The sequence below is a fragment of the Zonotrichia albicollis genome, chromosome 3, assembly GCF_047830755.1.
Source record: "Zonotrichia albicollis isolate bZonAlb1 chromosome 3, bZonAlb1.hap1, whole genome shotgun sequence".
NCBI lineage: Eukaryota > Metazoa > Chordata > Aves > Passeriformes > Passerellidae > Zonotrichia > Zonotrichia albicollis.
Genome location: NC_133821.1, coordinates 106,602,620 through 106,629,518, shown reverse-complemented (window position 1 = coordinate 106,629,518; position 26,899 = coordinate 106,602,620). Strand labels below are relative to the sequence as shown.

Sequence of the window (26,899 nt, the reverse complement as noted above, 5' to 3'; positions counted from 1 at the left end):
TAAATATTTTAGCATGAAATATATTCTTATATCTTAGGACCAGAACATTGTACTCTTTTGCCACTCTGGATAAAACCTCACCTCTGGAAACAGATTGCTGTTTTGCTGTTTAGTTCAAGAGGAAGAGTTCCTATACTGAGCACTTCTTTGTTCTAAAAGTATTGAAATAGCCCATGAAGTAAGGGCTTAATCATCATTAACAAAGACAACCTCAGTCTTCAGCCATTAATAACTGAAGCTATACCTTCGTGATATAAAAAATGAAAATTGTTCTTGCACATATAAGTTCCAACAAATAGATGTTCAAAATCCAGAGGAAACAGTAAAATGCATTGAGTGATCAAAGAGACTGACATCGGAGTATCCATTAAAATAAAGGGTTTAAATAAAAATTGCAGATTGGAACAATGCATCTCAGATGCTTTCTTGGTCAAAAAGGGAAATACAAATCGAGCACACCATTTTTTTCATAAGAAATGAAAATACAAGAAGCCTGTCCCTGCAGCAAGGGCAGGACAATGTCTGAAACAGTCACCTAGGCTCTGGTAGAAGATACACACAGCTGGGGGGTGGCTTATCAATAGAAAAGAATTAATGAGTTGACTGGGAATGTGAGGATATGAGAGTGTTCTTTTCTGCTTGTTTTTCCAGTTGGAAGTTTCTGCATCCTGATTTGGAGCCAGCCTGGCATCTGGAACCAATTCAGGAGAAGATGAAAAGCTTAGAGGAAAAGTCAGTTCTCACTTTGCTGCTATTTCTGGAGAAGACAGTGCCTTTGTCTGCTACCAGTTTACTGGCTTGATGTCCACAGAGGCTGTCTGTAGCCCTCAGTACCTGTTCTAAACAAAAGGTTTGCAATGCAGAATAGGGAGCAAAAGGAATTGGTAAAACAAACCCAGAAATATGGTGTGTTGAAGACCCTGTGCTTTAAGTAAGCAATTCAAAATCCAAATTAAACTCCCCCAAGGAAGAAAACTCACAATTTGCACAGTTTTATTCACTGTCATGAGGTTCCTCTGGTAGTCCCTCAAAGCCATCTGCCATAGAACAGGGATGGGGGATTACTTGCCATTCCCTTGGCACGTGGATTTTTCAGGGTTGGACATTTGATTATAGTGTCCATTCTTTATAAATAAAAAGTTTGTACATATTTTTAACAAGAATGCTAATGCGTGTGTGAATGTGTTATGTGTATAATAATGTGTACGTACACTAAATTATAATATCTAATGTATATTTTGCTAATTTATCTTTTTATATATATGAGATGTGAAAAGCCTTGCATAATTCTAAACCAACCTTTGAATCACTGCTGATTATTGTTCAATGTTTTAAGAAGTTGAGTGATACATCACAAACTGGCATTTTTCTTTTATTTTCATGTTGCCTTTTGTAGATAGGTGCTATCCCCAGGCAAGGCACCTGTTAGATGCCACTGTTACCAGGAGGTGGCTTATTCCCTAGAGTTCACAGGGACAGACATCGAACTTCTAAGCAGAAGCTGCAGAGGAGTAGGCTTCCCAAGCTCATTACCTCATGGAGGCCACAGAACATCTGCAGGGTGATGGCAGGTCATGCACAGGCAAGCACATTCTCTCTCTGGTGCTCCTCACCCCTTATCCATTTGCACCTCTTCATTAAATCATTGCCATTCTCAGCATAAAGACCTGGGAGGCGCAGGGTGCTTCACAGCACCCCCCTGACAACATCAGTTCTGGAAAGAGCAGGAACAGTCCATGTAGACAGAGGAATTCAGGCAACTTGGTTCTCAGAGATATTTCACTGAGGCCTGATTGAGGATGTATTGCTAATAAATTACCTCTCTGGCAATCTTTATCTCTAGTGCTGGTTTGCAGCACACTGGCAGCAGCCAAAGGACACCACTCCCAGCTGGAGATGACAGAGATGCTCTCTCAGATGACACAACACCTTTTCCCTTCTCTCTTTCCTTCTGCAGAAAGGGAAAACCCAGCTGTCAGCTTCAGCTTGTGATACAAAGCCAGGTCCCAAGCCAGGTCCTTGCCCACCTCCAGCATGATGTGGCTGGCAGTCAGGATCTCAGTGAATGAGTCCTCACCACTGCATTTCCCTGCCCCTGTCAAAGCAGGGAGTATATCCATGTGTTCTGCCACTCCTGGGTCACCACGCTCCTCAGAAACAAGATGCCCTCTTCCTAAATATGGAAATAGGAGAAAATGAGAAGAAGGGAGAAGAAATGAGGAGGAAGAGGAGGATGGGCTTCTGTAAATGCTGTTTTTTCTTCTGGGTGTCTACAGTTTCCACAAAGTCACAAGTGGGAGCTCTGCCCACGGCCTCCCATCCTTTGTGGATGGCAGCAATGCTTTTCTGATGTAGCATGGAAGGGCTGGTCACCAGCGAGTCACTTGGTCTGTTTGCAGAAAGACGTGGATAATATTTAGGAAGTAGAAGGGGCACCACAGTTAATAAACACTTCTTTCACTATTATTCAAATATTTTCAAAGTTTACTAGTTGTTAAGTGCAAAAAAAGCTGAGAACTGATACCAGATTTGACATCAGCAGGAATTTGGATGGAAATTACTGACAGAAAGTTACACTGCTTTTTAAGATAAATTCAGTGCCAGACACAAGAAAGATTACCACCATTGCTGCAAAAAAGAAAGATCAATTAAGTATGAAAAAATACTGTAAATTAACATTTATGTGCAGGAAGATTAACTAGGAAGCCTAAGAAACAAATTACTGTTTCCTTCATTTTAACTTGCTATTCCTTATATTGTATTTTCATGCAGAGAAATTAGATATAGTTTTTTTTGTGTTTAAGCCTAACTTGGAGATGATCTCAGAACATTTTTAAGGGAGTGTTCTTCTATTTGTAAATGAGTTTTATTTGGATATTACACCTATGAGACAGTGAACATCATTTTTATTCAATAGTCATGAAAGATCATTTGTGATGTAGAAGAAATTATGCTGATATTTCTTCTATGCCTGTTAGTACTTATTAAAACCCCACTGGAACTGGCAAAAAAAAAAGTTTAAATGTCTTTCTGCTTTTTATTAACCTTTCAATAGATTAGTATATTTTCCTCACAAGTATTTTGTTCAGTGTAGAACCTCTTTTTCATTTGTTTACCTGTTTAGGATAAACTAGGGTTCAGCGTGAAGAACATTTTTACTGTGTGGAGAAATTACATTAATATGATATTAATATCTGTCTGTCCTTATAAACTATAGTTTCTAGAATTTGAATGTGGACAGCTGGTGTATTTTATCATTTTGGTTTTCATTGAAAGAAACTTAATATATGTAAAAATGGATGCATAATAAGACTAATCATTAAGATATGTTTTGATGCAATGAAAACTCCCTAATTACGGTATCCTAATCTGCTGTTTACACATTATAATTCTGTAAGTTACATCAGTGAGGTGTCATATATTCAAGGTGTTTCACGGCATGGAAAAACAGACTTATTTTTCAGTTCTTTACTTTCACAATAAGCAAGTTTTCCAGAACTGGGCAAGAGGGTCCAATGATCTTCATGTCCTTTATATCTCTAAATCAAATTTGCAAATTGGGTATGATAACAGGGCTAAAAAGATAAAGAAGATTATGTACTTAACAGAGTATCACAGCACATTTGCCAATTAGTTGTCTTTTTAATTTACTGTATAAGAAGCTGGCTATTGCCAGGGACTTATTCTTCTCTAATTAGAATCCAGTGTTCATGAAGCATAATTATCTGCTAGAGCAATTGCATTGACATCCTTCATTTAGTAAAATCCCTGCTCTTCAAATATGCAGGCAACTGTCATCAAATTCTGTGGAATAAACTACACATGCTGCTATAAAAAATGCAAAATTCCAGTAAAATCAACTAAAAATTTAAAAAAGCACAGTGAAGTATCTAATCTCGGCAGAAGAAAATTTTCCTTATTAAAAATGTTTCTTTCAAAATTCAAATATTTGTTTGCTATTTGCCAGAGCTGAAGAGTGTCACAAAAAATTATCTTTTGTATGTGGGAAATCAGTGACTGATGAATAACATAAATGACTGTTCAAGAAATAAATTCTGAAGTAGATGCCATTATAGACTCTCTGCCAGTTAACTGAGTGCTGCTGTATATTGTAATTACCTAAGAGTTTCATTTTTAAATTTTATTTTAACAAAAACATACCCTTCTATTCTGATTACAGTTGATAATCAAACCACTAGCAGAACATTTTTTTATTAAAATAGTCCAGTTCTCTTCAAGTGTCTTGTGAAGTCTTGTCTTTTTTACTCATATTTCATTTATGTGAGGAAAAAAACAGGTTGGAAGACTCTGGCAATGTCAGAATACTCATTTTTCTATGGCAATGGCTTTTTACTTTGGTTTTTGTGTTTCAAATGGATATATGTGAGATATGTGAAAAATCTAAATTGGAAAGAATTGATCCATCTGAAACAACGTATTTTTCTTTTTGCTGAACACATTAATATTCAAGTTTTCCAGAAGAGAGATCAAAATGTGCCTAGAAAATTCTGCAGTTTAGAAAGATTTTCATTCTCCTTATAGTTCTAGCTTTGCCTTAAGTTATGGAGCAGATATGTTACCAGAATTACAGATGAAATGGCCTCTAATAACTCTCTGATGTCTACCCGGGAAATGTGAACAGACACAAAAGCTTTAAGACAAGCAGCTTTTGAGTGTCAGCTTGAAATTCAGAGACATTTCTGTCTGGTGGCTCCATTTAGCAATTCTTGAAGAGTAGAACTGAAACAAAAGAACTGCACATTTTCTGAGTATTTTCTTCAGATAACCCTTATCCACCCTGCCAAAGAGATGGAGATGCTATTCTGGAGAAAATTAACCCTTAGAACTCTGAGAAAAGTTCAAGTCTTGCTTTTACCTTTTAAAATTTCCTGCAAACCATGCAGTGGTCATTGGCTTGTGCAAAATGAGTCTTAGCTGTCTCTGAGTGGTTGCCCATGGTTCTCTCCCAAGTTACCCTGGCGTCAGCAGAGGAAGGGCAGCAGAAATAGGTGAAATTTGAGGATGTTATTCTAAAAATGGAGGCAAAATAAACAAAGATCTTGGGCTTTGGGAAGGAGAGATTATGTTTTGCAGAGGTGGCACAGTGGATTTGTCAGGGACCAGACTTTCCAAAGAGATCCAGATGCCCTGACCCCTTGGTCACAGTAATAATATGTTATGGTCCACACTGTCACCAAGTCTGATCTTGTTTTTCAGTTGGCTTCAACTGATTGCATGCACCTAGTACTGCCCAGAAAAAGTCTGATGCCAGCCAGAAGGAAGGAAGATGAAAAGCTTCCTACTCAATTGCTGGCATGGCCTGCTACCTTGCCTCTCCTCTATGACAGCAATAAGACAGAGTTGATGGCAGAGCAGCTCTAAGCACAGTTTAAAGTTTCTTACCATCATGATTGCCACAGTTGAGAAGTTCTCTTGATGTCCTCATCCTAAGCCTTTTCAGGAATGCCTCTGTGGAAGCACTTCTGAGTCAGCAGAGGTCAACACAGACCATGGCCAACAATACAACACAAAGAGGGTATCAATGTTCTGCTTGATGTTGTGGTTTCACCCTCCTAGACCTACATCTACTGCCAGCAATGTGTAGTCTTGAGTGCAACATTAAAAATGAGAAACAAACTTGCACATTCTCCAGCTGCTAAAACACTGACAGCCCATGGTGTCCCTCTTGCTGTGGCAGCTGTTCCCATTCACTGAGCATTGGCCAGGGGAGGGGATGACATGCCCAGGCAGGATAACTGGCAGGGCTTCTAGAAGTAACAGATGACAGACAATGCTACCAGTAGGACATTTCTTACGGGAAAGGGAGTGGCTCAGGCAACTCTACAAGCCCAAATGAAGCTCCTGATCAGAAAAAAATGGAAGTTGCCAATGTGCTGAGCATGTCAGAAGCTACTGCAGGGTTTACAAAAGCAAACAGTGGCTGTGCAGACCTCTGTGCCCTTCTGTCTTCAGAGATTAATCAGATACACAGGACTTGTTGAAAATCTGTAAGAACTGGGAGGTGGGACAAATCATGGCTTGTACTGTGTTAGTTTATGTCCCCAGAATAGGAGATCCTCAGGTTGAGCATCAGCCTGCCAGTAGGAAAACTAAAACGATTTAAAATATATTATATAAAGCCAATTATATAAACAAATTGAGATAATCTCTATGTTTTTTATTAGTTTCTGCTTCTTTTCAAGTATATGGCAAATTTATTTCCCTTTTCTATTTTACCCAATAAACTAGCTAAATAAACAAAGTTCTGACAGTATTTATATATACTAATACATGCACATAAGCTCTTTTACCAATAATTTCAGCAACATATTTACAAAATTAAAAAAAAAACCCTACACAATAAGTGAAATGCCTACCTTTTTCATTGTGGTTTTTTTTTAGGTATGTTTGGCTTTTGGGGGGGAGGCTGTTGGGTTGGTTTGGGTTTTTTAAAAAATTTTAATGGTGGAAATAAATTCTACTTTAGAAGAAGTTTGCGGTACTGCAGTGAAAACTATCAGGTGAACCCATTAGAAACTTGTACAAAACTGGCTGTTTATAGCTGTCCTGCTATATTATAATAATAGCACTCAGGCATTGGAAAGATTTCTCACATGCTGTAACTGTAGTTGTGTTGTTGAATTCTGATACTTGGTAGTTTGACACCCAGTCCTTACTGGAGCAAACGTGGGGAGAGGCTACAAACTATGCCTATATACAACTCATTCCATGTCGATTTTTAACACTGTGCAGTTTTAACAAAGAAATACAAACAAACTACAGTACAGGCAATTACACAGACCACATTTAGAAGTAGATCTCCATGGAGGAAAAGATGAAGCCCTCCAATGGATTGGCAGGTCTGCACTCAGAAAATTCTAAATTCACCTTCTCTCATAAATGTAACTACAGATTTAATAAAGAATACCAGGACACTGGAAAAATAAACATAGAAAAGAGATATTTTAAGGCATAGGCACTATATGCTTTATGTTAAACTATCCATACTGTGTGGTTTGTGGTTTGGAACAAAAGCAATTGCTCAGTAATTTCTCCACAACACTAATAATAATAGCCTTGTATGCCAGTAACCTGCCAATGAACTATGGCCAGAAACAAGTCCTCAGGTCCATATTCCCAGCTGGTAAAATGGTCAGAAGTGCTGCACACACAATAGTTCCTACTGACAAGCTGAAAGATAAAATTCCCTTGTTGTCCACAGGAAAATATATTTAATATATAACTTGAAGTGGCCAAAGCAGAAGAAAGTGTTTGAGCATCTGTGGCACAGTAAACTAAGAGGGCCAGCTGACCAAAACCCATGAGCCTGGCACTGGGCCAGAGGCATAATCTACTGCATCCCTTGATAGTCCCTTAGAAATGTGCTTGGAGATTCTGTCCTACCTCCCCAAACAGTGCATCTGGCAAATCCCCGTGCCTCTTACAGCTCAAGCCAGGCAGTTTAAGCCATTGTGCCATGTGAGTGATAAGAAAAGGGGCAAAGAGCAAAGTGGTAGAAGAACCTTGGTTTGTTCAAATATCAACAAGGTGCTTGCAATCTTTCAGATATTATATTGAACTAGTCAATAAGTCAAACTCAGGGCTGGTTTTTGTTGAGTTTTTTTTTTTTAAGTGGTGCTCAACAGATACATAATTAAAATTTTTAAGGCATTTTGTAATTATCTACAGGGTGACTGAGTCAGATTTTGATTGGTTGTGTTTAATAACAGATCTTTGTTAGTACTGTAGAGCAATACACCAACATAATACAAAATGTTCTGCTAGAAATGCCTATTTGTTATAAGAACATTTATAAATGTTAAATGTTGATTTACCTTGTGGTAATAATTTTTTTTTACACTCAGTCACATATTAAAATAGATGTATTTCACACAATGACAAATATAAAAAACATCTCATTAACTAACAGCCTCTTGGGTCAGAATTATCCTGGCTGTGAGAACAGTCCTCTCCATCTGTGGTAGATCACTGAAGAGAGAAGCAAACTGTTGTTTCTGAATAGGGAGGAAGAGTATATGTGTGCAATCATAGGCTGTTAAATCACCTCAAGGATGATAGCAGCAAACTGCCAAAAATTGATGGGGATCTCATTTAACATCATCTTAAACAACAAATTGTTACTCCAATTTTACAGTTGGGAAAATGAGGGATATAGACCTGCTGTGTAATTTCTCCACATCTGCTCAGGCTGCTGGCAGTGCTGATAAGAAAACACTGAGGTCCTAGCAAACTAATGGATTGTTGTCCTCCTGTCCTTCATGCACAAGGCATCCAAGACAAATTAGCAGCAGTTAAATCAGAAAACAAGAAATCTTTAAAAGAACCCAAAGAAAACAAAAGAAAACAAAAATCTTAATTTTGATGCTTTCTCATAAGATCTTACCTTTTTCTAAACCCTCAATTAATTCTCACTCTTAACTCATTCCATACAAGTACTTTAAAGTTGAGACCCTAACACAATTCTGGCCAAGATCTGAGTTTCTTTTAGGTCCTGTTCCCCACCAGCTTAGAAAAGGGGAGGTGGGCATTTTTGGGTTCTCTCCTGCAAGGCACTACATTGCCTGCAAAACTTCCACATGAGCAATTAACTAGTATACTTAAATCGCAGAAATAAAAAAAAAAAAAAGCTGAAATAAAAAATCTTGAATACTCTACTCCTCAGCATGCTGAATTGCTAGCTCAGAAAAATGCTCTTCTGATAAAAAAAATACAGAAAGCTCACAGCTCCTTTAGAAAAATTATTTAATATTAGCATTAATTTTTCCCTTGTTTATTTTTTAAACCCTCCATCCTAAATTGTCCTTAAAATCCTGCAGAGAAAGTTTTCCTTCAGGCAAATCCCTCTAGTGATCCTGCCACAAATCTGATATCATAGAAAAATGCTTAAGTCAAGCCCCATTCTGCTTGCCTCTAAGAGGGAACAATATGTCTGAAGCTAGTATCAAATCTCAACTTTACTCAGACAAAGCTGTCTGGAACAAAGTGGACAGAAATGTGCTAAATGGCAGCATGGCAAATGTTGAACCCCTCTGGTAACACACCTGCTGGAGATGAGGGAACGTGGTGGGATGCTCATAGCTCCTTTCCAGATATCTCCTGTAGGTATCTTTGCCTTTCTGTCTCCTTGGAAAGAGTTTGTCCCCTCTGAATAACTGAGCAAAGTTAGGGGTAGGAAAAGTAGGGTTTGAGGCTTCTTTTCTACAGAAAAGAAGGACAATTTAGGGATCAATAAATGCCATGAAATTCTCTATTTAAATTAGAAACAAAACAAAACAACCCCTGACAATTGCTATTCAATACCATTATCCCACTTGTAAATAGAGTCATAGAACATTTCAGAATTTAAATCACAAATAAAACAAATTTACAGGTGTAGTAGTGCAGTAGACTACAACTTGTAGCAATCACAGGAGTGATATGGAAATACTTATTTTATGTATTAAAAAAATAGATCTGTTATTAAGCATTTTGTCAGAGCTTCGTGACAAGGCCCTGAAATAATCACATTAGGAACCACAAAACCCATGATCCTTAGGGAGACAAAGTCTTCCAGACCTTCTCTATTTTTTTAAATATTATTCCCAAAGCAAAAGCAGATTCTGATGATTGGAGGAAGTAATATAGGTACCCACAGTTACACAGACAATTGAAATACAAAATCTTGGAGGAATGTATTTCATATGTGCTAGTGGGAAACATTTGTAGGGTAAGGCTGCATTTAAAGTAACAATAAATACAAATGCTTAGTCTTCCTTATATTATTCTGGCAGAAGGAGTGCATGCAAATATTAAATTCATAATTTAGGTTTATTTACCTGCAGTTTCATGATTTTCAAGAAACCTTTAAGCTACAGACTTCATTTTAAGTAATTGCAAACATCTGATCTAGTGCAATGGTTTGACAGCTGGAAAGTGTAACACAGAAAATGTGTGGGAATTTGCATTTCCACAGCCTAACACCAGTCAGACTTCTGCTGCTCTGCTGCCTTTGTACCAGCCTCTTTCATCAGATCACGCATTTTAATGAAAAAGCATTGCAGTAATCAGTTTGAGAAGACTTAAAACCAGGGATAGAACCTGACCTTAAAAAATGCAAAAACCTGGAAATATTCTCCAGTGGGAAGCAATTAGAATACACAAAAGTTGGGTGTTACTGAATGCTGCAGGAGGCAAACAGAGCAGTGCAGCCATGGAAACCATCAGCAGGTCCTCTCTGGTGGGATGCACAGAACCTCGGAGGGATGCACACAACTCCCAAAACTGCGCCTCCCTCCTTCCTCTGCTTCCTGCTTACTTCCTCTTCTGCCTTGAAATGAATCATCAGTGAACAGGTGAATAGGAACTGCCAATCAATATACCTCTGTGGATTCCAGAGATAGGCTCCTGAAGTGCTTGTCAATAAAGAAAATTTGTTCTTTCCCCCATAAAATATGTATGATTTTTCGGTTACCTGAGGCCCCAAATCACAATACTACCATTTTATTTAAAAGATGATGTCCTACTTGAAATAATTTACCAGCCAGCAGATGAGTGCCCAAAATTGCCACAGTTTTCAGTAGAGGATACACAGCCTCTGAAAAGAAGCAGAAATCATATGCAAAAGAGATAAATAGACAAAAATAAGTGTTTTCATAATTTTCATAATGAATTTTCATAATTCATAAACAGGTTCTAGCAAATAAATATAACCCACAAAAATCAACACTCCATTACTCTTGCCTCATTGTTTCTTAACTAGAGAACCATTTGTGTTATAAAAACCCCTAAAAGAACAAAAAATAATGAGTGGTATTCATTACTGATGTCATTCCACTCAATCTAGCACAGACACAGAATCTGGATAAGCATTTCAACTACCCTTATTTAGATGAGTACTACTTAAATAAAGTTCATTCAGCAATTGCTCCTGCAAACCCTAATCCTTTTAATAGGCAGTCATTAGTGGTAGTTATTAAGCAAAAAAAAAAAAAAAGAGGAAAAAGGAAAAAACAAAATAAGGAAAAGGCAAGGAAAGGCAAGGAAAAAGGTGAGGCAAGGCAAAGACAAGGCAAGGAAAAAAGGAAATAAAAGATAAAAGAGGTTAAACTTAAGACTACTTTAAAACACATAAGATACCATATAAAATGATATTGCAGAACCATTTGAAATATGTCAAAAAGAAATAGAAAAAAACCCACAGACAGCTTTCATTATGCTTTTATAAACTCAACACATTCATATGATTAATATTTTGGAACTTTAAATAAGGAAGGAACTCCCTGTCTGAAATGTAATTGAATGTAATTGTTTCAGCATACTTTTACATGGACACTTTTTTTCATATCCTTTCCCTTCAGGTAGTAGCAGAAGACTAGCAATGTTGGTGAATCATTGTGTAAGCAGCCACAGAAGTGTTTAACCATAGCAGCATTAAATTCACGTTGACCAAATTTAACAAAAAACCCTGCCTTTCCAATGATGTTTTTACCATCATTTACACATAAATCCAGTTACAGACATCATGATGAAAGGACCGAGTGCAGAGGGAGCCATACTTTTGATTTGTTTTGTGGGAGTTTTGGAGTTTTTCGTGGTAAGTTTTTTTTGGGGGGGTTGGGTTCTTTTAGTTTGGGTTGGGTTGGGTTTGGTTTTTTTGGTTTTTTTTTCTGATTGCATCAATTTTTTCTTTGAAATTCCTTTGAGGAATTACTTCACACGTATTGCGATGCCCCGGCTGCCTGCGGGGCTGAGGGGGGAGCAGGAAGGACGTGCCCCGCTCTGCGCCCGGCGGCCGTTCCGGCACCCGCGGCAGCCGCTCCGCGCAGCCCCGCGGGCGGGAGCGAGGGGTCCGCGCAGCCCGCCCGCCGCGGGACGCCACTGCCACCTGCTGAGGGCACCGAGACACTGACGGGCCCGGCCCCCGGCAGCCCCCCGGGACCCCGAGGCCGCCCCCGGAACAGAGTCCGTCGGATCGGGGCACCACCGGGGCCGGGCGGTGCCGAGGATGCGGAGGATGCCGAGGATGCTGAGGATGCGGAGGATGCTTTCGACCCCGCACTCGGTTACAAGTGTTCACCCAGCAGCGTTAAAGACGGTGTCAAATACAGATAGATTTAGGGCCGCTGGTTTTCTTTCCTTTCCCTCCCCACAGCTTCTCAGTTTACCGGCTCCAGCTTTCTAAAGCAGAAGGTTGGGATGTCTTAAGTGAAATTAAAGGTTTAGTGGTTTCTCGGTGGTTATGGGGCATCTTCACAATGTGTGTTTTACTGTAATATTTATGCCTTTTAAAAAGCACATTATTTGCTTTCAAAGATGCGCTTTAGGAAGAGAATGTGATGCTTCAGTGGGCAGCAAATAATTATGCAAGAGAAGGTAAGGTTACACAGTGGAAATTATTACTACTAACTAATGTGGTGCATGAACCCAAAATGCCTTTAATAAAGCTTCTCAACCAAAAGCAATGGGCAAAAAAATATTGTCACATACCATATTAATGGAAGAAAACCTGTTTGTTTTGTAACAGGGAATAAGATCCTAATCAAAATTACTTGGGGTCTAAAGTAACACTGGTCTTCCAAAATTGTCCTCAGTGTTGCAAATGCTCCCCTCTTTTGAAAATAAAGTTGGTAATTCCTTGTCAGTCGAGCAGAAATAAGCAATAAAATGTTTATTACTTTCCGAAGCTCATTTGTTTCAGCAGGAAACTGCCTCCACTGTTACGCTACTCAAGTGTACAGATTCACTCTGGAAATGGAGAGGTATCCTTATCTGTATGGATTTAAATATGGAAAGAGACAGTGAATGGAAAGAACAACTTCAATAAGATATTTTAGGTTACAACTGAATCGTGTGTTTATGGCCCCAGACAGTGTGCTCTGCAAAATGTTCCAAAACACTCATCTCTAAGCTTTCAGCTATTTCTCCATTCTGCTCCAAATGCTCTGTGAAACATTTTAAAGAAGAGCAAGTAAAAAAAAAAGAAAACAAGGTTTTCTATCAGCATCTTACATAAAGAAGATAGAATAATTATGATAACTATTTATGACCGAGTTATAAAGGCAGCTTGTTGGTTTTACTTACCACCCATGTTTATCACTTAGGCCATCATTTCTTTCTGAAATATATAAGAGTTTTGCTTCCAGTACATGATCTTTACACTATAAAAGCAATTTTAGAACCATAGTTTTATAGTGAACCTTTTAGAAGATAATGGCTTAAATTTCTAGTTTCCCTCTTTATGGCAGTGATAGGATAGCTGCTTCTATAAACCAATCTAGATAATATGTCATATCTCTCTTCAGCAGCTACTGCACACACGATATAGGAAACTCTCCTGCTACTGGTTACTCATTAAAGTTAAGTGGTAGGGATCCACATGACAAGGTTAAGTTTCAACACTTTAAACCCTGCTGAAAGTTGCTAATAATAATGTTTAATTTTCATTCCAAGTATTTATGGTATCATCAACTTGAACTGGTAGTTTTCTTCTTTTCATTAGTTGGAACCAATGAACCTCCCTGCAGAATAAAAACCTTAAGGCAGAATAACAAAGTAGAGGCAGGATTTGACCCCTATTTAAATTAAACAACATAAATAGGTTTAATGGGAATGTCCTATTAACTGGAGGTAAAGTTTGATCAGGATTTTCAAAAAGGGCTAGAGATTTCAACACCCTAGCACGGAAATATTAAAAAAAACATGATATTCAAATTGGTAGCACTCAACGCTTTCTTTAAATGATCCACTATGTAGGGCAATTAATTATTCCCTTATAAAAAAAATAAAATTAAATGCTTCCTTTTTATTTATAATAAGGCGGATAATAAGGTTTCCAATAAACCATCACCCACAATATCTTGATACTGAAAAGTCATGCTGCAAAACTTTCAGCCAAGTTCAAAACATCTCACAAGGAAAAGAAGGAGATGAGAAAAGGAATGATGTTTTCTATGGCAGGCAGGGCTGGAGAAAGGAATGGGAAGTCAATGGGCTGCAGGGAGCTGGGACCCAGGGTAGAGACAGGGCAGGCACCTGGTCTTGTGCTGTTCTTCAGGGTTGTGCTCACATGGGACTGTGCCATGATGCCTCTCCCTGCTCATTCTCCTGTCATCTCTCTGCTCCTCTCTCCTTTTTAGCGAGGCAATTGGAGGAGCTGTTACATGGAAGGCAGATACCACTGCTATCCTTTCAACCCTCTGCCCCCTGCACGTCAGGTTTGTGATTTTGCAGCAGGGGCAGGGTATCAGCAGTGATAGATGCTTACGTGTCCTTAGAGTATTGACCAGGTCAAACTTATCAATGGGTTTTTATTTCACAGGGTAGGTCATAAAGTATTCATTGCCCAAGGTCATCTAGACTCATGGAATATTTTAGATTGGAAAGAACTTCTAGAGGTCATCTACTTCAACCTGCCCAACACAAGTTTATGTCAAGTTCCTTGAGGCCTGCTAAGCTTTGAAAAACTCCAAGGACAGAGATTTCACAACCTATATGGGCACCTGTGCCAGTGTCTGATCACCCTTATGATAAAATATTGTGGGTTTTTCCTTATACCTATATTTGTACATCTTGTTTTTCATGCTAATACTTGCCTAGTAAGTCTGGTCTATAGCATTTATTCATCCTCTCCCAGCCCTACAAGGATATTAAAACCCACTTTTGGCTCCTATGTTTCCTTGCAGACAATGATATATGTGGATACATAAAACAAGATAGCTTTAGATATATCACAACTTTAATTTTGTTCCACTTTGAAGTGAAATAATTACTTCCAACCTTTCTCAAGTGATAATGTTAGATCATCCCTTTGAGCATTGTGGGGAAAAACCCTGTTCTGAACTATCATCTCATTCCCCATGTTTATGATTCCTGCTTATCTGTTGTAAATTCTCTCACTGTTGTTCCTGTCTTACAGCCTCACTAGATCACCTAGATTCCTCTTAACATTTCCTTTCTTGTTTTTCACCTTTCTCCTGATTAAGATTTCTGAAGTGCACACTTGAGGATTCGATTTAAGAAGTGCTGAAGCATGCCTGTAGAAGCAAAAGAAGGTATTCTTTTCTGAAGTGCTATGGTTCCAACAGCTCCAACTGAGTGTCTTTACTCATCCATCAGGAGCTCTTGAGGGCCCTATCAACCTTAGACACTCTTGACTCCATCTCTTTTTGGTTTACCTCATGACGGGAATGAATCTCAGTGAATTCAACAGGAACACAGTGGTAGAAAGGAGGAGTCCTGTCCTCTGATACACTAATGGAAGCACACACTGCCAGAGTTCTCATCTATTGCTGCTTTCTGTGGTGCCTCTAGCTTATGAGTAAGTTCTTGTTATGTCACCTGAGTGACTCAGAGGGCACATCTTATTCAAATTCTTTGAGGATCATAGGTGCTGTCAAATTATTTGAACCGGCACATCAAAAAGGCCAAATATCTTTACAATTTTATGAAAAGGGGAGTGAATTATTTTTTTTTATTTCAAAATGCACCTTCAGAATATATTAGGTTAGTGATTAAATGTCATTTAGGAAGAATGTTACTTCAGTTACAATGAATTACAATAATTTGTTTTGAGTCCTACATTTATGCTACAAACAAAACTTCAGATGCAAGAACATTTGTATGCAAACCAACAAATGATGATCTTTAGACAATATAAAATCCCTCTTAGAACTTCAGAAAGACTTTAGATGACAGTAGACTCTGTGCCTTAGCCCCTAAAACTTTAAGTCCTATTTCAAGAGCAGAAACCAGACTCCTTTGATAGGGCTAGGCCATCTCAATAATACATGAAGTGTATCAGCATCTTCACAGGAGGGTCAGAGAAGCCAGGGCACCAAACATAGAACCTTTTAAACTCTCCAGAAGCACACAGCATCTCCTCTTGTGTCCCATACATGAAATTAGTGATGCTGCCAACCTGTCCCAGTGGTCAGAGCACTCCCTCCAGCCTCAGCATGGCTCTGCTGCCCAGGAGCAGCACCTGGAGATGTTCAGAAGTTCTCAAGTATAAGAACTCTGAGGCAAGAGCACCTGAAGCAGTTGGCTCTCTCCGTGCTACTCTGCACAGGTTTTTATTAAAATTATTTGGACCATGGAGAGTAAAGGTGAGCACGTCTCCACTATCTACTAGCGAGTATATAGAAACAAACAACATAAATGCCAATTAGGTTCCAATTGAATCCAGTGAAGACTGAGGTGCTCCTCTATATTTTCAGAAGAGATAAAAATAAGGTGATTCAAAAATATTAATGTCCAAAAATTTCAATGCTTCAAAGATGAGGCCACAGTTGGATAGGAATTTTCATAATCAGAGCTGCCATAGTGCAATTGAAAGAGATGTGCAGAGATGGAGAGAGAGGAGATGGCCCAAAGTCCAGATCATCCAAAGGTCACTGTAGTTTAAAGGAAAAGCTCATAATGAGATACATCTCATATATTTGATATTTTATCTGCCACCAGCTTTTTGCAGGTACATCTCTGATGCCTAAGATGAGATATCACTGGTTTTTAAAGGAATTTTGCTAACTCTAGGGATCAAATGAAGCTTTCACAAAATATTTTCTCCATACCAAAAGAAACCAGAAATAAGTCCAAAAAACAAGATCTTTACTTTCCTGCACTAGAAATCTGGAAAAAAAAATCCTCCTGATGAATTTCTCAGTATCTGTATTCTGACCTTGCAGGATTTTTTCAAGTCTGCTGTGGGTTATTATCCTGCCTGCTGGAAGGAACTGCTGACATGCAAGCTTACCAAATTATATTCTTCTGCTTGAAAACAAGCAATTTTGAAGACACTATCCCAAGGATCTATTTTCATATGTAGAAACTGTGTTAGGCTATAAAATCTGCAATAAACACTGACATTTTTGATTGGCATGTTTTTTTCAGAACTTCTAGGTATTTAGGGAGGTATTATTTTGAAAATCCATGTATTCCAAGAAAGCAAACCATCCTATCTGGGAAAAAAAAAACCAAAACCATTCATATTCTATTCTATTCGTATTATATTCCCAGTCTGGGAATGTAAACTGTTCTGCAGTTCTCAGTATACACTCTGGTTTTGTCTTTTTTCTTTTCCTTGTCACATGACTTCTTTTACTAAACTAAAGAGTGGTAGTGATCTGTGGCAGGGTTTGCATCTTTCAAGACTTATGGCTTTGTTTTGTCACCAGTCTGCTTGTTTGGGAGTCCAGATAGCTGCATCACAGAGGGGGAAAGGGAGGGAGGGAGGGAAGGAAGGAAGTAAGGAAGGAAGGAAGGAAGGAAGGAAGTGGCGGAAGGAAGGAAGTGGCGGAAGGAAGTGGCGGAAGGAAGTAAGGAAGTGGCGGAAGGAAGTGGCGGAAGGAAGTGGCGGAAGGAAGTGGCGGAAGGAAGTGGCGGAAGGAAGTGGCGGAAGGAAGTGGCGGAAGGAAGTGGCGGAAGGAAGGAAGGAAGGAAGGAAGGAAGGAAGGAAGGAAGGAAGGAAGGAAGGAAGGAAGGAAGGAAGGAAGGAAGGAAGGAAGGAAGGAAGGAAGGAAGGAAGGAAGGAAGGAAGGAAGGAAGGAAGTGGCGGAAGGAAGTGGAGGAAGGAAGGAAGGAAGTGGCGGAAGGAAGTGGCGGAAGGAAGTGGCGGAAGGAAGGAAGTGGCGGAAGGAAGTGGCGGAAGGAAGTGGCGGAAGGAAGTGGCGGAAGGAAGGAAGGAAGTGGCGGAAGGAAGGAAGGAAGTGGCGGAAGGAAGGAAGGAAGTGGCGGAAGGAAGTGGCGGAAGGAAGTGGCGGAAGGAAGTGGCGGAAGGAAGGAAGGAAGGAAGGAAGGAAGGAAGGAAGGAAGGAAGGAAGGAAGGAAGGAAGGAAGTGGCGGAAGGAAGTGGCGGAAGGAAGTGGCGGAAGGAAGTGGCGGAAGGAAGTGGCGGAAGGAAGTGGCGGAAGGAAGTGGCGGAAGGAAGGAAGGAAGGAAGGAAGGAAGGAAGGAAGGAAGGAAGGAAGGAAGGAAGGAAGGAAGGAAGGAAGGAAGGAAGGAAGGAAGGAAGGAAGGAAGGAAGGAAGGAAGGAAGGAAGGACCACAAAATAGTAAACAAATAAACAAACAAGCCATCAAAAAACCCCTGAAGGCAAAAGAGGAAATAAAGTAGATGAACAGTAGAGCTATTTAGGAGAGCAGGTCTTGGGGTCGGATAATGACTTTACAGGGTGTATGCCTTATTAATGGAGAGTAAAGTTTAGCTATTTATTTAAGTAGGAATCAATTGAATAAATTAATTCCCTTATCAGGGATTAATATCTGATGAGTAACAGGAAATACTAGAAGTCAGGGAGCAAAATGAACATTTTTCCAGACAGGCTAGTCAGCACAGAAGTAAGGCCCAGAATTTCTGCCATTGATCAAGACCAGATGAGGAGAGAGGGCCAAATTGTTCCTCTAGCTGGGAAGGAGCAATGAGCAGAAGGAAGGTCCATTACTAGCAGTTTGGGAACTCGGCTTGGTTTTTATAGGTGTAGTTACCAGGCAGAAGTGTTTCTAACATACCTGCAGGCATGGGTACTGTGAGTGAGCCACCCATGTCTTGTCTTCTGATTAATTTAGTCTGTGCTGGTAGTAACACAGAGATGGACTGCTTGGAATGAAAGTCTGGTCACAGGACAGGTCTTTGTGGAGGCAGATCTTCCTCAAAGTTAGCACCTCATAGCAGTTTAACATGAAAATCAACACATAAATGAGACACAAAACTAAATTTCTTTTGAAGGTACTCCCTTGAGTTCAGAGTTAAGGGACCTCATGAAGAAGGGAAAGTTGAGAAGGCAAGCAAGCAAGCTGTCCTTTCTGCTAGTTTAGTGTATGAATGCCTCATGCTGTTGACAGTCTTCCTTCCTTAATTTATGTGAAAAGCTTGCAGGAGAATATCCCAACATCTTGGAATATTAGTGCAATGTATTCCAACACTTCTAATATCAATATCAGAGCCCTGCTACAGCTGCGAGCATGTTCCATGTGCTGACTGGACAGCGTAAAATGTGCATCCTAATATGCTGTTCACCTCATCTGACATTTTGCTCATGGTTTATTATTCAATAGTAATACTTGATTTGGGTTTTCCTGGAGGTGCATACCATGTATTATAGCTACACAACAAACAGGTCAACATAATAAATGAATTATTCCTAACACCTATGTGCTTTGAAAACTTATTCCTGACTCTTGTAGGCTTGTCACCAAGAATAGCTATGAGTATCCCCTCCTCCATACAATTAGGCAGAAAGCTAAAAATCTTACAAAGAGGTGCAAAACTAGAGCATACATGATACCTTGCACTATTATATAACGTGAAAAAGGTTATTAACAAGGAACTCAAATGAACTCAAAACATGATACCACAGTAAACTGACCTTTGCAAGGTGTTGCTACAGAGGCCCCCAGCTTGCACTTAGTCTGCTTTTCTGCTTCAAGCAGCCACAGTGTGGACGTGATTTCTACTGTTCCCTCTTTTGCTGCTTTTGAGCATCTCACACTGCTTCATAAATTTATGTTAACAATCCCTCTCTCTGTGAAAAAATTGCTACCACCCCCTGTGACAGATATGTAATTCAGGCACAAAGACAGAGAGATTCTTCAAATCCATATAAATATTAAAAGCTGCATCTAGGTGCTCAGCTGGTGTTCATCAGCTCAGTAAGCATCTGCCAGTGACTTGAGGCAACTACACGCTCAGGTGCTTTGGATTTGATGTGGATAGGCTACAGATCCTATCTGTCCTGGCAACATGGAGTAAAGCAGTGAACTGAACTCTGGTCAGTGTCCTCCAATAAGGCTGGTCTTCCTTTCCCTCTTTGTTTTTACCCTGTAACAAAGTTCTTCTTCTATTAGTATCTACCCTGTGCCGTAATTAAACTAAGTGTATTTCAGTATTCCTGTTACCTATTTGCAAACTTAGTCATTGTGAAGGCTTGCTTAAAATTCTAGTGTAGCTAGCTCCAAAGCTGCTCTAGTAGATGTCTTAGAAAAGAAGTGTACGTGCTCCAGAAAAAAAAAAGTTATAAATAAGAGACTGCCACTGCTGTTTAAATTGCTTCCTCTCTTTAAATAAAATAAAACCAGAAACACTGATGTAAGACAATATATCAAAAGTTACTCACTGGAAAGAAAACCCCGAAAATACCAAACATATGTGACATTTGGTTCCTGATCAAAAATGATTATATGTATCAGCTGATCCTTCCAAAAGTTGAGCTATGTAACATTTGATGGACACATTTGGAAAATGCAATGCAATCTTGAAACCTGTATTTTAAAATCCAGAATAATATGTTGTTGATATTTGCCATAAAGCTCAGTAATAGTGACTCTAAAGCTGCACTTTAGCATGCCATTTTCCTTGTCCCTCTGCAGGTGTGACATACTGTACCTGCAGCCTTGAGAAGCCAAGATTCCTTGGGATGTTCTTGCCTTGGAGATTTCGTCAAGTAGATCCTCTTACTGACATCTGAACCCAGGATGACCTTGGACCATGCGGACATGCTAGAATTTCACACGACTCATCTCTGTAGGTATTATATAGTCTGAAGCCAAAATATCAGGGGAATTTGTTGTCCTATAAATACAGACCTGTATTTTGCAATAAATACTTAGATGAGGACTAGCTTTGTTACATAGCACAGCCCCTGTGCCTGCCAGAGGGCTGGCAGCTGCCTGGTCTCCATATTCAAATAGCAGATCATGCCCTGGTTATCTGACATATGAACAAGTAGGGATTAGATTAATTACCATAAATGTCTTCTCATAATACATACTTTTAAAAGGATTTATTTAATAACAGATAACAGATGGGAAAATACACTTGTTCCCGCACTGTAAAAAATAAAATAATTCATCAATAAGTGTATTACTTTTGTTAGCTTCTAGTTCTTCTGGAATCTATGGCTACATTTCAATACTGGCTCAAGTTGTGCTCACAGACTGTTCTCCTTATGATTATTTAAATTAATTGATGTTTTTAAACACCACTAGAGGGCACAGAATTATAACAATATTTCTTAATGGATCACAAAAAGTACATCAGGAACTGGAGTTCAGTGATGTTCAGTTTATTGGCCTAATCCTCAGTTCAAAGCCTCATTCCTATCAACAGTGATGCACGTGTGCTGCTGTGAGCTGTGCCATTGCCCACACCAGCAATTGAACAAAGCTCAAGGGTTAGTGCCCCTGGCACAGAGGCCTGGCACAGTGGGTTGGAATGACTATGTGCTCTCACTTGAAGTTTGGCTTTCCAGAATTTCAGTATCAGCTCTCAAATCAAAGTGACTAAGGCCACTAGAGTGTAAATCTAAGCATGATTCTGGAGGAGTGGCTGATGGTAAAGGCATGCTGTACATCTTCAGCTGTAAATGAGTAGGTAGGGATGAGAAAAAAGAAGAGTATAAACACTTGCGTATATCAAACCAAGGAAATGCAAACAAGTAGTAAATGAAGGATTAACTAACACAATTTACAATTCAAAGAAAGAAGAGTAGATATGTGCCACTGGAAAGCTTAAATATTAATGGGATTTCTGTGGATAGTTGTATCAACTACTTAACATCTGTTTTGACATGTGTGCTGTTTCTGCCATCCCTTATCACGAGTCTGAGCGGCCACTGTGGTTCACATGTTAAAAAGTTCCTGTCTGAACTGGCCTGCAGTGGAGGAGAAAGTGTAGGGAAGACAGGAGGAAGTTTAAACTCATCATTCAAAGACATCTGATTGAATGGCATTGCACACACTGTAGCAACGAATTACTACTGGTGATGTGTCCATGTTGCATTTAGTAGGGGCACAAGTTAATGTTCACTGCCAGAATGTGAAATGAGTCTTACAGTTTCTTCTTTTCTGAGAGTTGAAGACCATGCGTTAATCAAAGCTCGAGAGCTGGCCTCTAACTAGCCAGCACAAAGGAAAAAAAGCCCGAAAATCAATTTCTGAGTGTTTCTATTGAATTTCGCTTAACGTTAGCATACACCTTACTGTTTTTCATTAACACTTCAGGAATTAGCGTCACATTTTCACATCGTGGCGCTCAGGCTGCAAAACCAGTGACATGCAGCTATTTCTCGTGAAGTGGGTGCCGAAGTGCCGGGGGGCGGCTCGTCCTGTGCCCGGGGCAGCGCGGGGCTCCCAGGCATCTCCGGGGCACGGCGGGCGCTGCCGAGCTGCGGCCCCAGGGGCGGCACGGGCGGCGATTGCCCGCAGCAGGCGGCCGCGGGGCGCGGGGGGAGTGCAGGGGATGGCCGGGGGTCGCCCGCCGAGCACGGGCGAAAACCCACGGGCAAAGCGGGCGCGGTGCGGCGGCCAGGCGGGCAGAGCGGTGCGGCCGCGCCTGCGGGTGCCGGGGTGGGTGGTGTTTTTTTCCGCAAGCTCACCTTGATGCGGCGGGGCGTAAAAGGGCCGCGCTCGGCAGGGGGAGCATCGCTGTCTCGGCGCAGCGCGGGCACCGAGCGGCGGCACCGCTGCGCTCCGGCTGCACCGCGCCGGGGCCGGAGCTGACGGGGGCCGTGAGGGAGCTCGCGGGAAGGGCAGGCCCGCCGCTGCCCCAGGGATCGGCTGTCTCGCCGCCGCACGAGGCCGGGACACGGCGGAAGCGCCGGAGCGGCGTGCCGGGCCGCGCCGCCCCCTCGGGGGGACACCCGGCGGCTCATCTGCGCTGCCCCGCCCGGGCCGGCCGCGCTCCCTGCCCACAGAGGGGTCCCGCCGCCGGCCGATCCTCCCCCGCGCCGCCGCCGGGACTTACGGCACTTTTGTGACTTTCTCGGACTTACATGGACATTTCCCGGGAGCGCGCTTAGAACGCGGGCGCCGCGTCCCGCCAGCCGCTCTCCGCCCGCCTCACCGCGGGCACCGCCGCTGCCGCTGCCGCTGCCGCTCGCGCCCCGGGACGCGAAGGCTCCGGGCGGCGCGGCCCCCGCCTGCCCCCACCGGCCCGCCCGCCTCGCCGACTTTCTCCGCCGCTCGGAGCGAGAGCAACAGCTTGCCCGGCCCGGCCGAGCCGAACGACGCGGGAGGCAGCGAGGGAGCGGGCGGCGGCGGGCACCGCCGAGCCGCGGCCTCTCCGCCGGAGCCGCGAGGAGCTGCCCTCCCTCCCTCCTCCCCGTCCCGGGCCGCGGAGCCACGCCGGGCGGCGCTGCGGGGATCGGCGGCGGGGCCCCGCCGCCCGGGAGGAGAGCGCGCCCGGGGGGGCGCCCGCTCCCTCGCCGGGGCCCCCGCGAAGCTGCCGCAGGCCGGCCCGCCGCGCCGGGCGCCCAAAGTGGCCCGCGCCCCCGCGCCCCGCGGGCGCCGCCCGGAGACCCTCGGCCCCCGCTGCCTCCTGCGGGCTGCTGCCGCGGGGTGCCTGGCCGCCGCCGCCCGCGCCCTGCTCCGCCGCGGCCCCGGCGCCCGCTCCGGCGCCCGGGGTGATGCCATGCCCCGCAACCACGGCGGCGGGGAGGAGGGCGGCTCCGCGGGGCTCTGGGTGAAGAGTGGCGCGGCAGCTGGCATGAAGGATGTGGAGTCGGGCCGGGGCAGGGCGCTGACGAGCTCAGCGGCCCGCGGCGACGGCCTGCTGCTCCTGGGCACCGGCGGCGCGGCCGCCCCCGCCGGGCTGCGGGAGGGCCGCCGCGGGAAGCACGGCGCCCGCATGAGCCTGCTGGGGAAGCCGCTGTCGTACAGCAGCGGACCGAGCTGCCGCAGGAACGCCAAGTACCGCCGCCTGCAGAACTACCTGTACAACGTGCTGGAGCGGCCCCGCGGATGGGCCTTCGTCTACCACGCCTTCGTGTGAGTACCGACCCGCTCCCCTCTCCTCCCGTCCCGTCGCGTCCTGTCCTGTCCCGACCCCTCCCGTTCGTCCCACGGGCTGCCTCCCACACCTGTCCTGGGCAGCGCCCCGCCGCACGGCGCGGCTGGTACCTCCCCGCCTGCCCCTCCGGTCCCCGGGCATCACTCCTGCCGGGACACGGGGAGGACGAGTACCCGAGTACCCTACGAGTCGCGCCGAAAGTGCCCGGGAGGAGTCACCGGAGGCGCGGGAGCCGCTGCCACCTGCGGCGCGGCTCTCCGCAGGCGGCGGGAAATCCCGCGCAGCCCTGGGTGGGAGGTGATGGGGGGAAAGCTCGGTTCAGCCGGCAGAGAACCGGCGGGGAGCACGGCGGGGAGCACATGCTCGCTGGTCTCCCGGGCGCCCGAGGCAGCCGGTGTGCGCGGGGGGAGACTGCGCGGCGCTCCCGCTGATGCCGCACGCCGGCCTCGAGATTAGACGGAGCGAGGGGTGCCGGCGGCTGCCGGGTGCTCCCCGGGGCGCAGTGGGCACGCCAGCGGTACCCGCGGCGCCTGTCCTGCCGAGCGGACACCGAGCGCTGCGCGGTTTGAAAAGTTGCCGCCGCGGAGCCGCAGCGCTCGGTTCTGCCTCCGGAGTGTTCTCCGGGCGCCCTGGTCCCCGCCCCGCAGGGAGTGCGGGTGACGGCGCCTTCCCACGCGGGGGCTCGCCGCGGGATGCTGCGCCTCAGGTGCGGCCACCTGCCGCTGGCAGCGTGCGGCGAGCGGCCGCCGGTGCTTGCGGCTGCTGAGCTTTGGTCTCAGCAAGTGACGGTTCCTGCCGCACTCATCCTGAAAAAGCGCGGGACGGAAATCTGTGTTCCGTCCCATCGCTCAGCGGAGAGCGGTGCTGTCACCGCGCTGCGAGACTTGTGCTGCTTTAACTTCAAGAGGCTTGCCCGGGACACCTGTGCGAGGGGACCCGTGGTTGTCGCTGTTTGCTTGCAGTGTCCTTGGGGTCAGCCATGCTCCTCAGTTCATTAGCAATCCTCTGTTTTTATGGGTTTTGGTAGTATTCGGGGGAAAGGCCCTACTCAAAATCCTTTTGGATGGCTGAGCAAAACATGCGGCAAAGTCTGTTAAGGACCTGTAACAGTGGATCATATTTATGGGTGAAAACGTGATCAATTACAGAGGAAGGAAGTTAAGCATTTCTGTATTGGGGATATAATACAATTTATTGTTATGTCTGACTATAGGAAATACATCATAAACGAATCAGAATATTTAACTGATAAGCTGTAAGTAACTGTATTTGTTCCAGGATAGTCACAGAAATCAAGCTAGCGGCTGCAGCATCTTGGCTAAAAAAAGCAACTGTTCCCTAAAAGCTGTTTGAAAGGAGCGCCAATAAATAAATAAATAGTGCTTCTCTCCCAGCAGTAGGGGAACCCTCAAATCTTACTTTAATAGCAACTGTTGTAAGTAAAATGTGCCAAAAACATGGCAGTCTGATTAATAAGATAATTTGTGGAAAGATTTATTTAGTAGATGACAAATACTATAGACAGCAAGTAGTAGAAATGTGCTTAATGTCATATATTATTCAGTAAAAGGATTTTTGTCCACTTAAAAGATCTTCCCATTATTTCTGTTTTACTCTGAAAATCAGTTCTTACACCCAAAATGTTCTTCTTGGAGGGCATTTATTTGGTACATTTTGCTGTCTGGGTCCTTACAGGTGTTTTCCTGTGGCCTAGATGGATGTAAATTAGTATTGCAGCAACCACCAAAATATGTACTGCAAATCATTTTATGTCAGTGCCTGAAGTTGCCAGCCAAAATATGCAAATGATAGTTTTGGACCTTTGTGTTTGAGTTCGTGATAGAAATCTTTAAAACCAGAAAAGTTCGAGTTGGAAATACAGCTGAGAAGTTTAAACCTTAAAAAAAAATTTAAAAAAAAAAGGTGGTAAATTTCCAACCGGAGTGTAGTCATGACACAGCAGCGCTGTAAACAAGGAAGATTGCCAGCTGCGTTTAGATAATTGCCTGCATAGAAAGAGTGCCAGTTTTAATTTTTAATTGCAAATGGCAATTTTGGCAAATGTAATGCCAGCATTACATCTTTTATCTGAACAGATCTGTGTGAAAGAGCTTGAAACATTACTGTAGTATAAGACACCTAGTAATATTATTACCTTAAAGTATCTGTCACTGATACAGTGTTTAAGGTGCATTTGAAGTTCCATTGGATTTCAGTTTGACAGCCATCCTTATTGCCAGTGATGCCACAGTCTACAAATTATTTTAATGTGTTTGTATAATTCTGATTTAATCACAGTCAGATAATAGGATAATATTTATGGTGTTCCAGGCTCATTTTTTTCCAGCCACTTGATTGAATATAGTTGCATCTTGGAAAACAGACTTTTTTACAGAATTAAAAACCAAACCAAAACAAAAAAGCCACAGCTATTTGAAAAAAGCAGTCTTGAGATGAGTAGCTTAGGGTTGCAAAGACATTACAAAGTACACGGAGGAGATGTCTGTTTCTACCAGTGCTAAGCTATTCTTGACTGCAGAGCAGCCCGTTATAGCTCTGTACTATTTCTGTTACAGGAATGGGCTATCTGGGGTGAGACCTTTTCAGTAGATCACTGGTCTCCTGAAACCTCACTCTGATATGCAGGTTGAAGTCATGCAAGGGTGGTTACAGAGTTTTGGTTCTAAAGGCTTTGATCTAGCAGTTTAGATTGGCATGTTTATTTTTTAAATAAGAATTGAAGATTTGTTACAAATAAGAAATCATTCATGAAGTGATATCGATGATATTTTAATGTACCACTCCCATAGGGGAAAACACTTCAGAGCTGAGAACTATGCCCAGTTAGCTCTTCTTTTTTGTTCTTGCCCTTTCAAATAAGATAAAAATAGGCCAGCCACCTAAGGAATGACTGTTGTGACCTACATTCAGAAGTCAATTGGTTAGTTTATTTGTAAATGCAAACCTGCCAGATTCTAAAAAAGACAGCTATTTTGCAAACTTCTGCAGTTAGGGGAAGAAGTTACTCTTGAGCAAAGGCCTTTGATTTCAGTAAAGTTGTGCTGGAGAGCAGAGCCATAAATGACATGTTTCTTGAATCCTTTTTTGTGCACCTCAGTA

At 42.9% G+C, this 26,899-nt stretch overlaps 2 protein-coding genes across 8 annotated transcripts in view; one reads left to right on the top strand and one right to left on the bottom strand.

Annotated features, from left to right (window-relative positions):
• Positions 1 to 979: 979 nt before the first annotated feature.
• Positions 980 to 22,014, bottom strand: LOC113459790 (uncharacterized). Of its 3 annotated transcripts, none has more exons than XM_074538389.1 (5): positions 20,378 to 22,014; positions 10,538 to 10,594; positions 9,063 to 9,219; positions 5,404 to 5,483; positions 980 to 2,389 (listed from the first exon to the last, which is right to left on the bottom strand). In XM_074538389.1, the coding sequence occupies exons 1-5, from the start codon at positions 20,487 to 20,489 to the stop codon at positions 2,370 to 2,372; spliced, it is 426 nt and encodes a 141-aa protein (XP_074394490.1). In that variant the 5' UTR covers positions 20,490 to 22,014; the 3' UTR covers positions 980 to 2,369. The 3 variants fall into 3 exon arrangements, with proteins under 3 accessions (XP_074394490.1, XP_074394487.1, XP_074394489.1); XM_074538386.1 differs by having other exon boundaries at positions 980 to 2,173; XM_074538388.1 differs by lacking the exon at positions 5,404 to 5,483.
• Positions 22,015 to 22,401: 387 nt separating this feature from the next.
• The window catches only part of KCNQ5 (potassium voltage-gated channel subfamily Q member 5), a 278,323-nt gene continuing 273,825 nt past the window's right edge, over positions 22,402 to 26,899 (top strand). For all 5 annotated transcript variants that reach the window (XM_005491147.4, XM_074538380.1, XM_074538379.1 and 2 more), the window contains exon 1: positions 22,402 to 23,757. In XM_005491147.4, the coding sequence (XP_005491204.1) occupies positions 23,402 to 23,757 (356 nt within the window). In that variant the 5' untranslated portion in view covers positions 22,402 to 23,401. The remainder of the gene's footprint in view (positions 23,758 to 26,899) is intronic.

What these genes read in the sequence shown, in the direction of transcription:
- LOC113459790 (XM_074538386.1), bottom strand. Translation starts at nt 20,489, where the DNA reads ATGTCCGCATGGTCCAAGGTCATCCTGGGTTCAGATGTCAGTAAGAGG. An exon ending in TTGGCTTCTCAAGGCTGCAG is followed by an intron (nt 10,595 to 20,377) that starts GTACAGTATGTC and finishes GCTTCTTTTCAG; the next exon opens with AGGCTGTGTATCCTCTACTG. An exon ending in CAACTGTGGCAATCATGATG is followed by an intron (nt 2,174 to 5,403) that starts GTAAGAAACTTT and finishes TTCCATATTTAG; the next exon opens with GAAGAGGGCATCTTGTTTCT.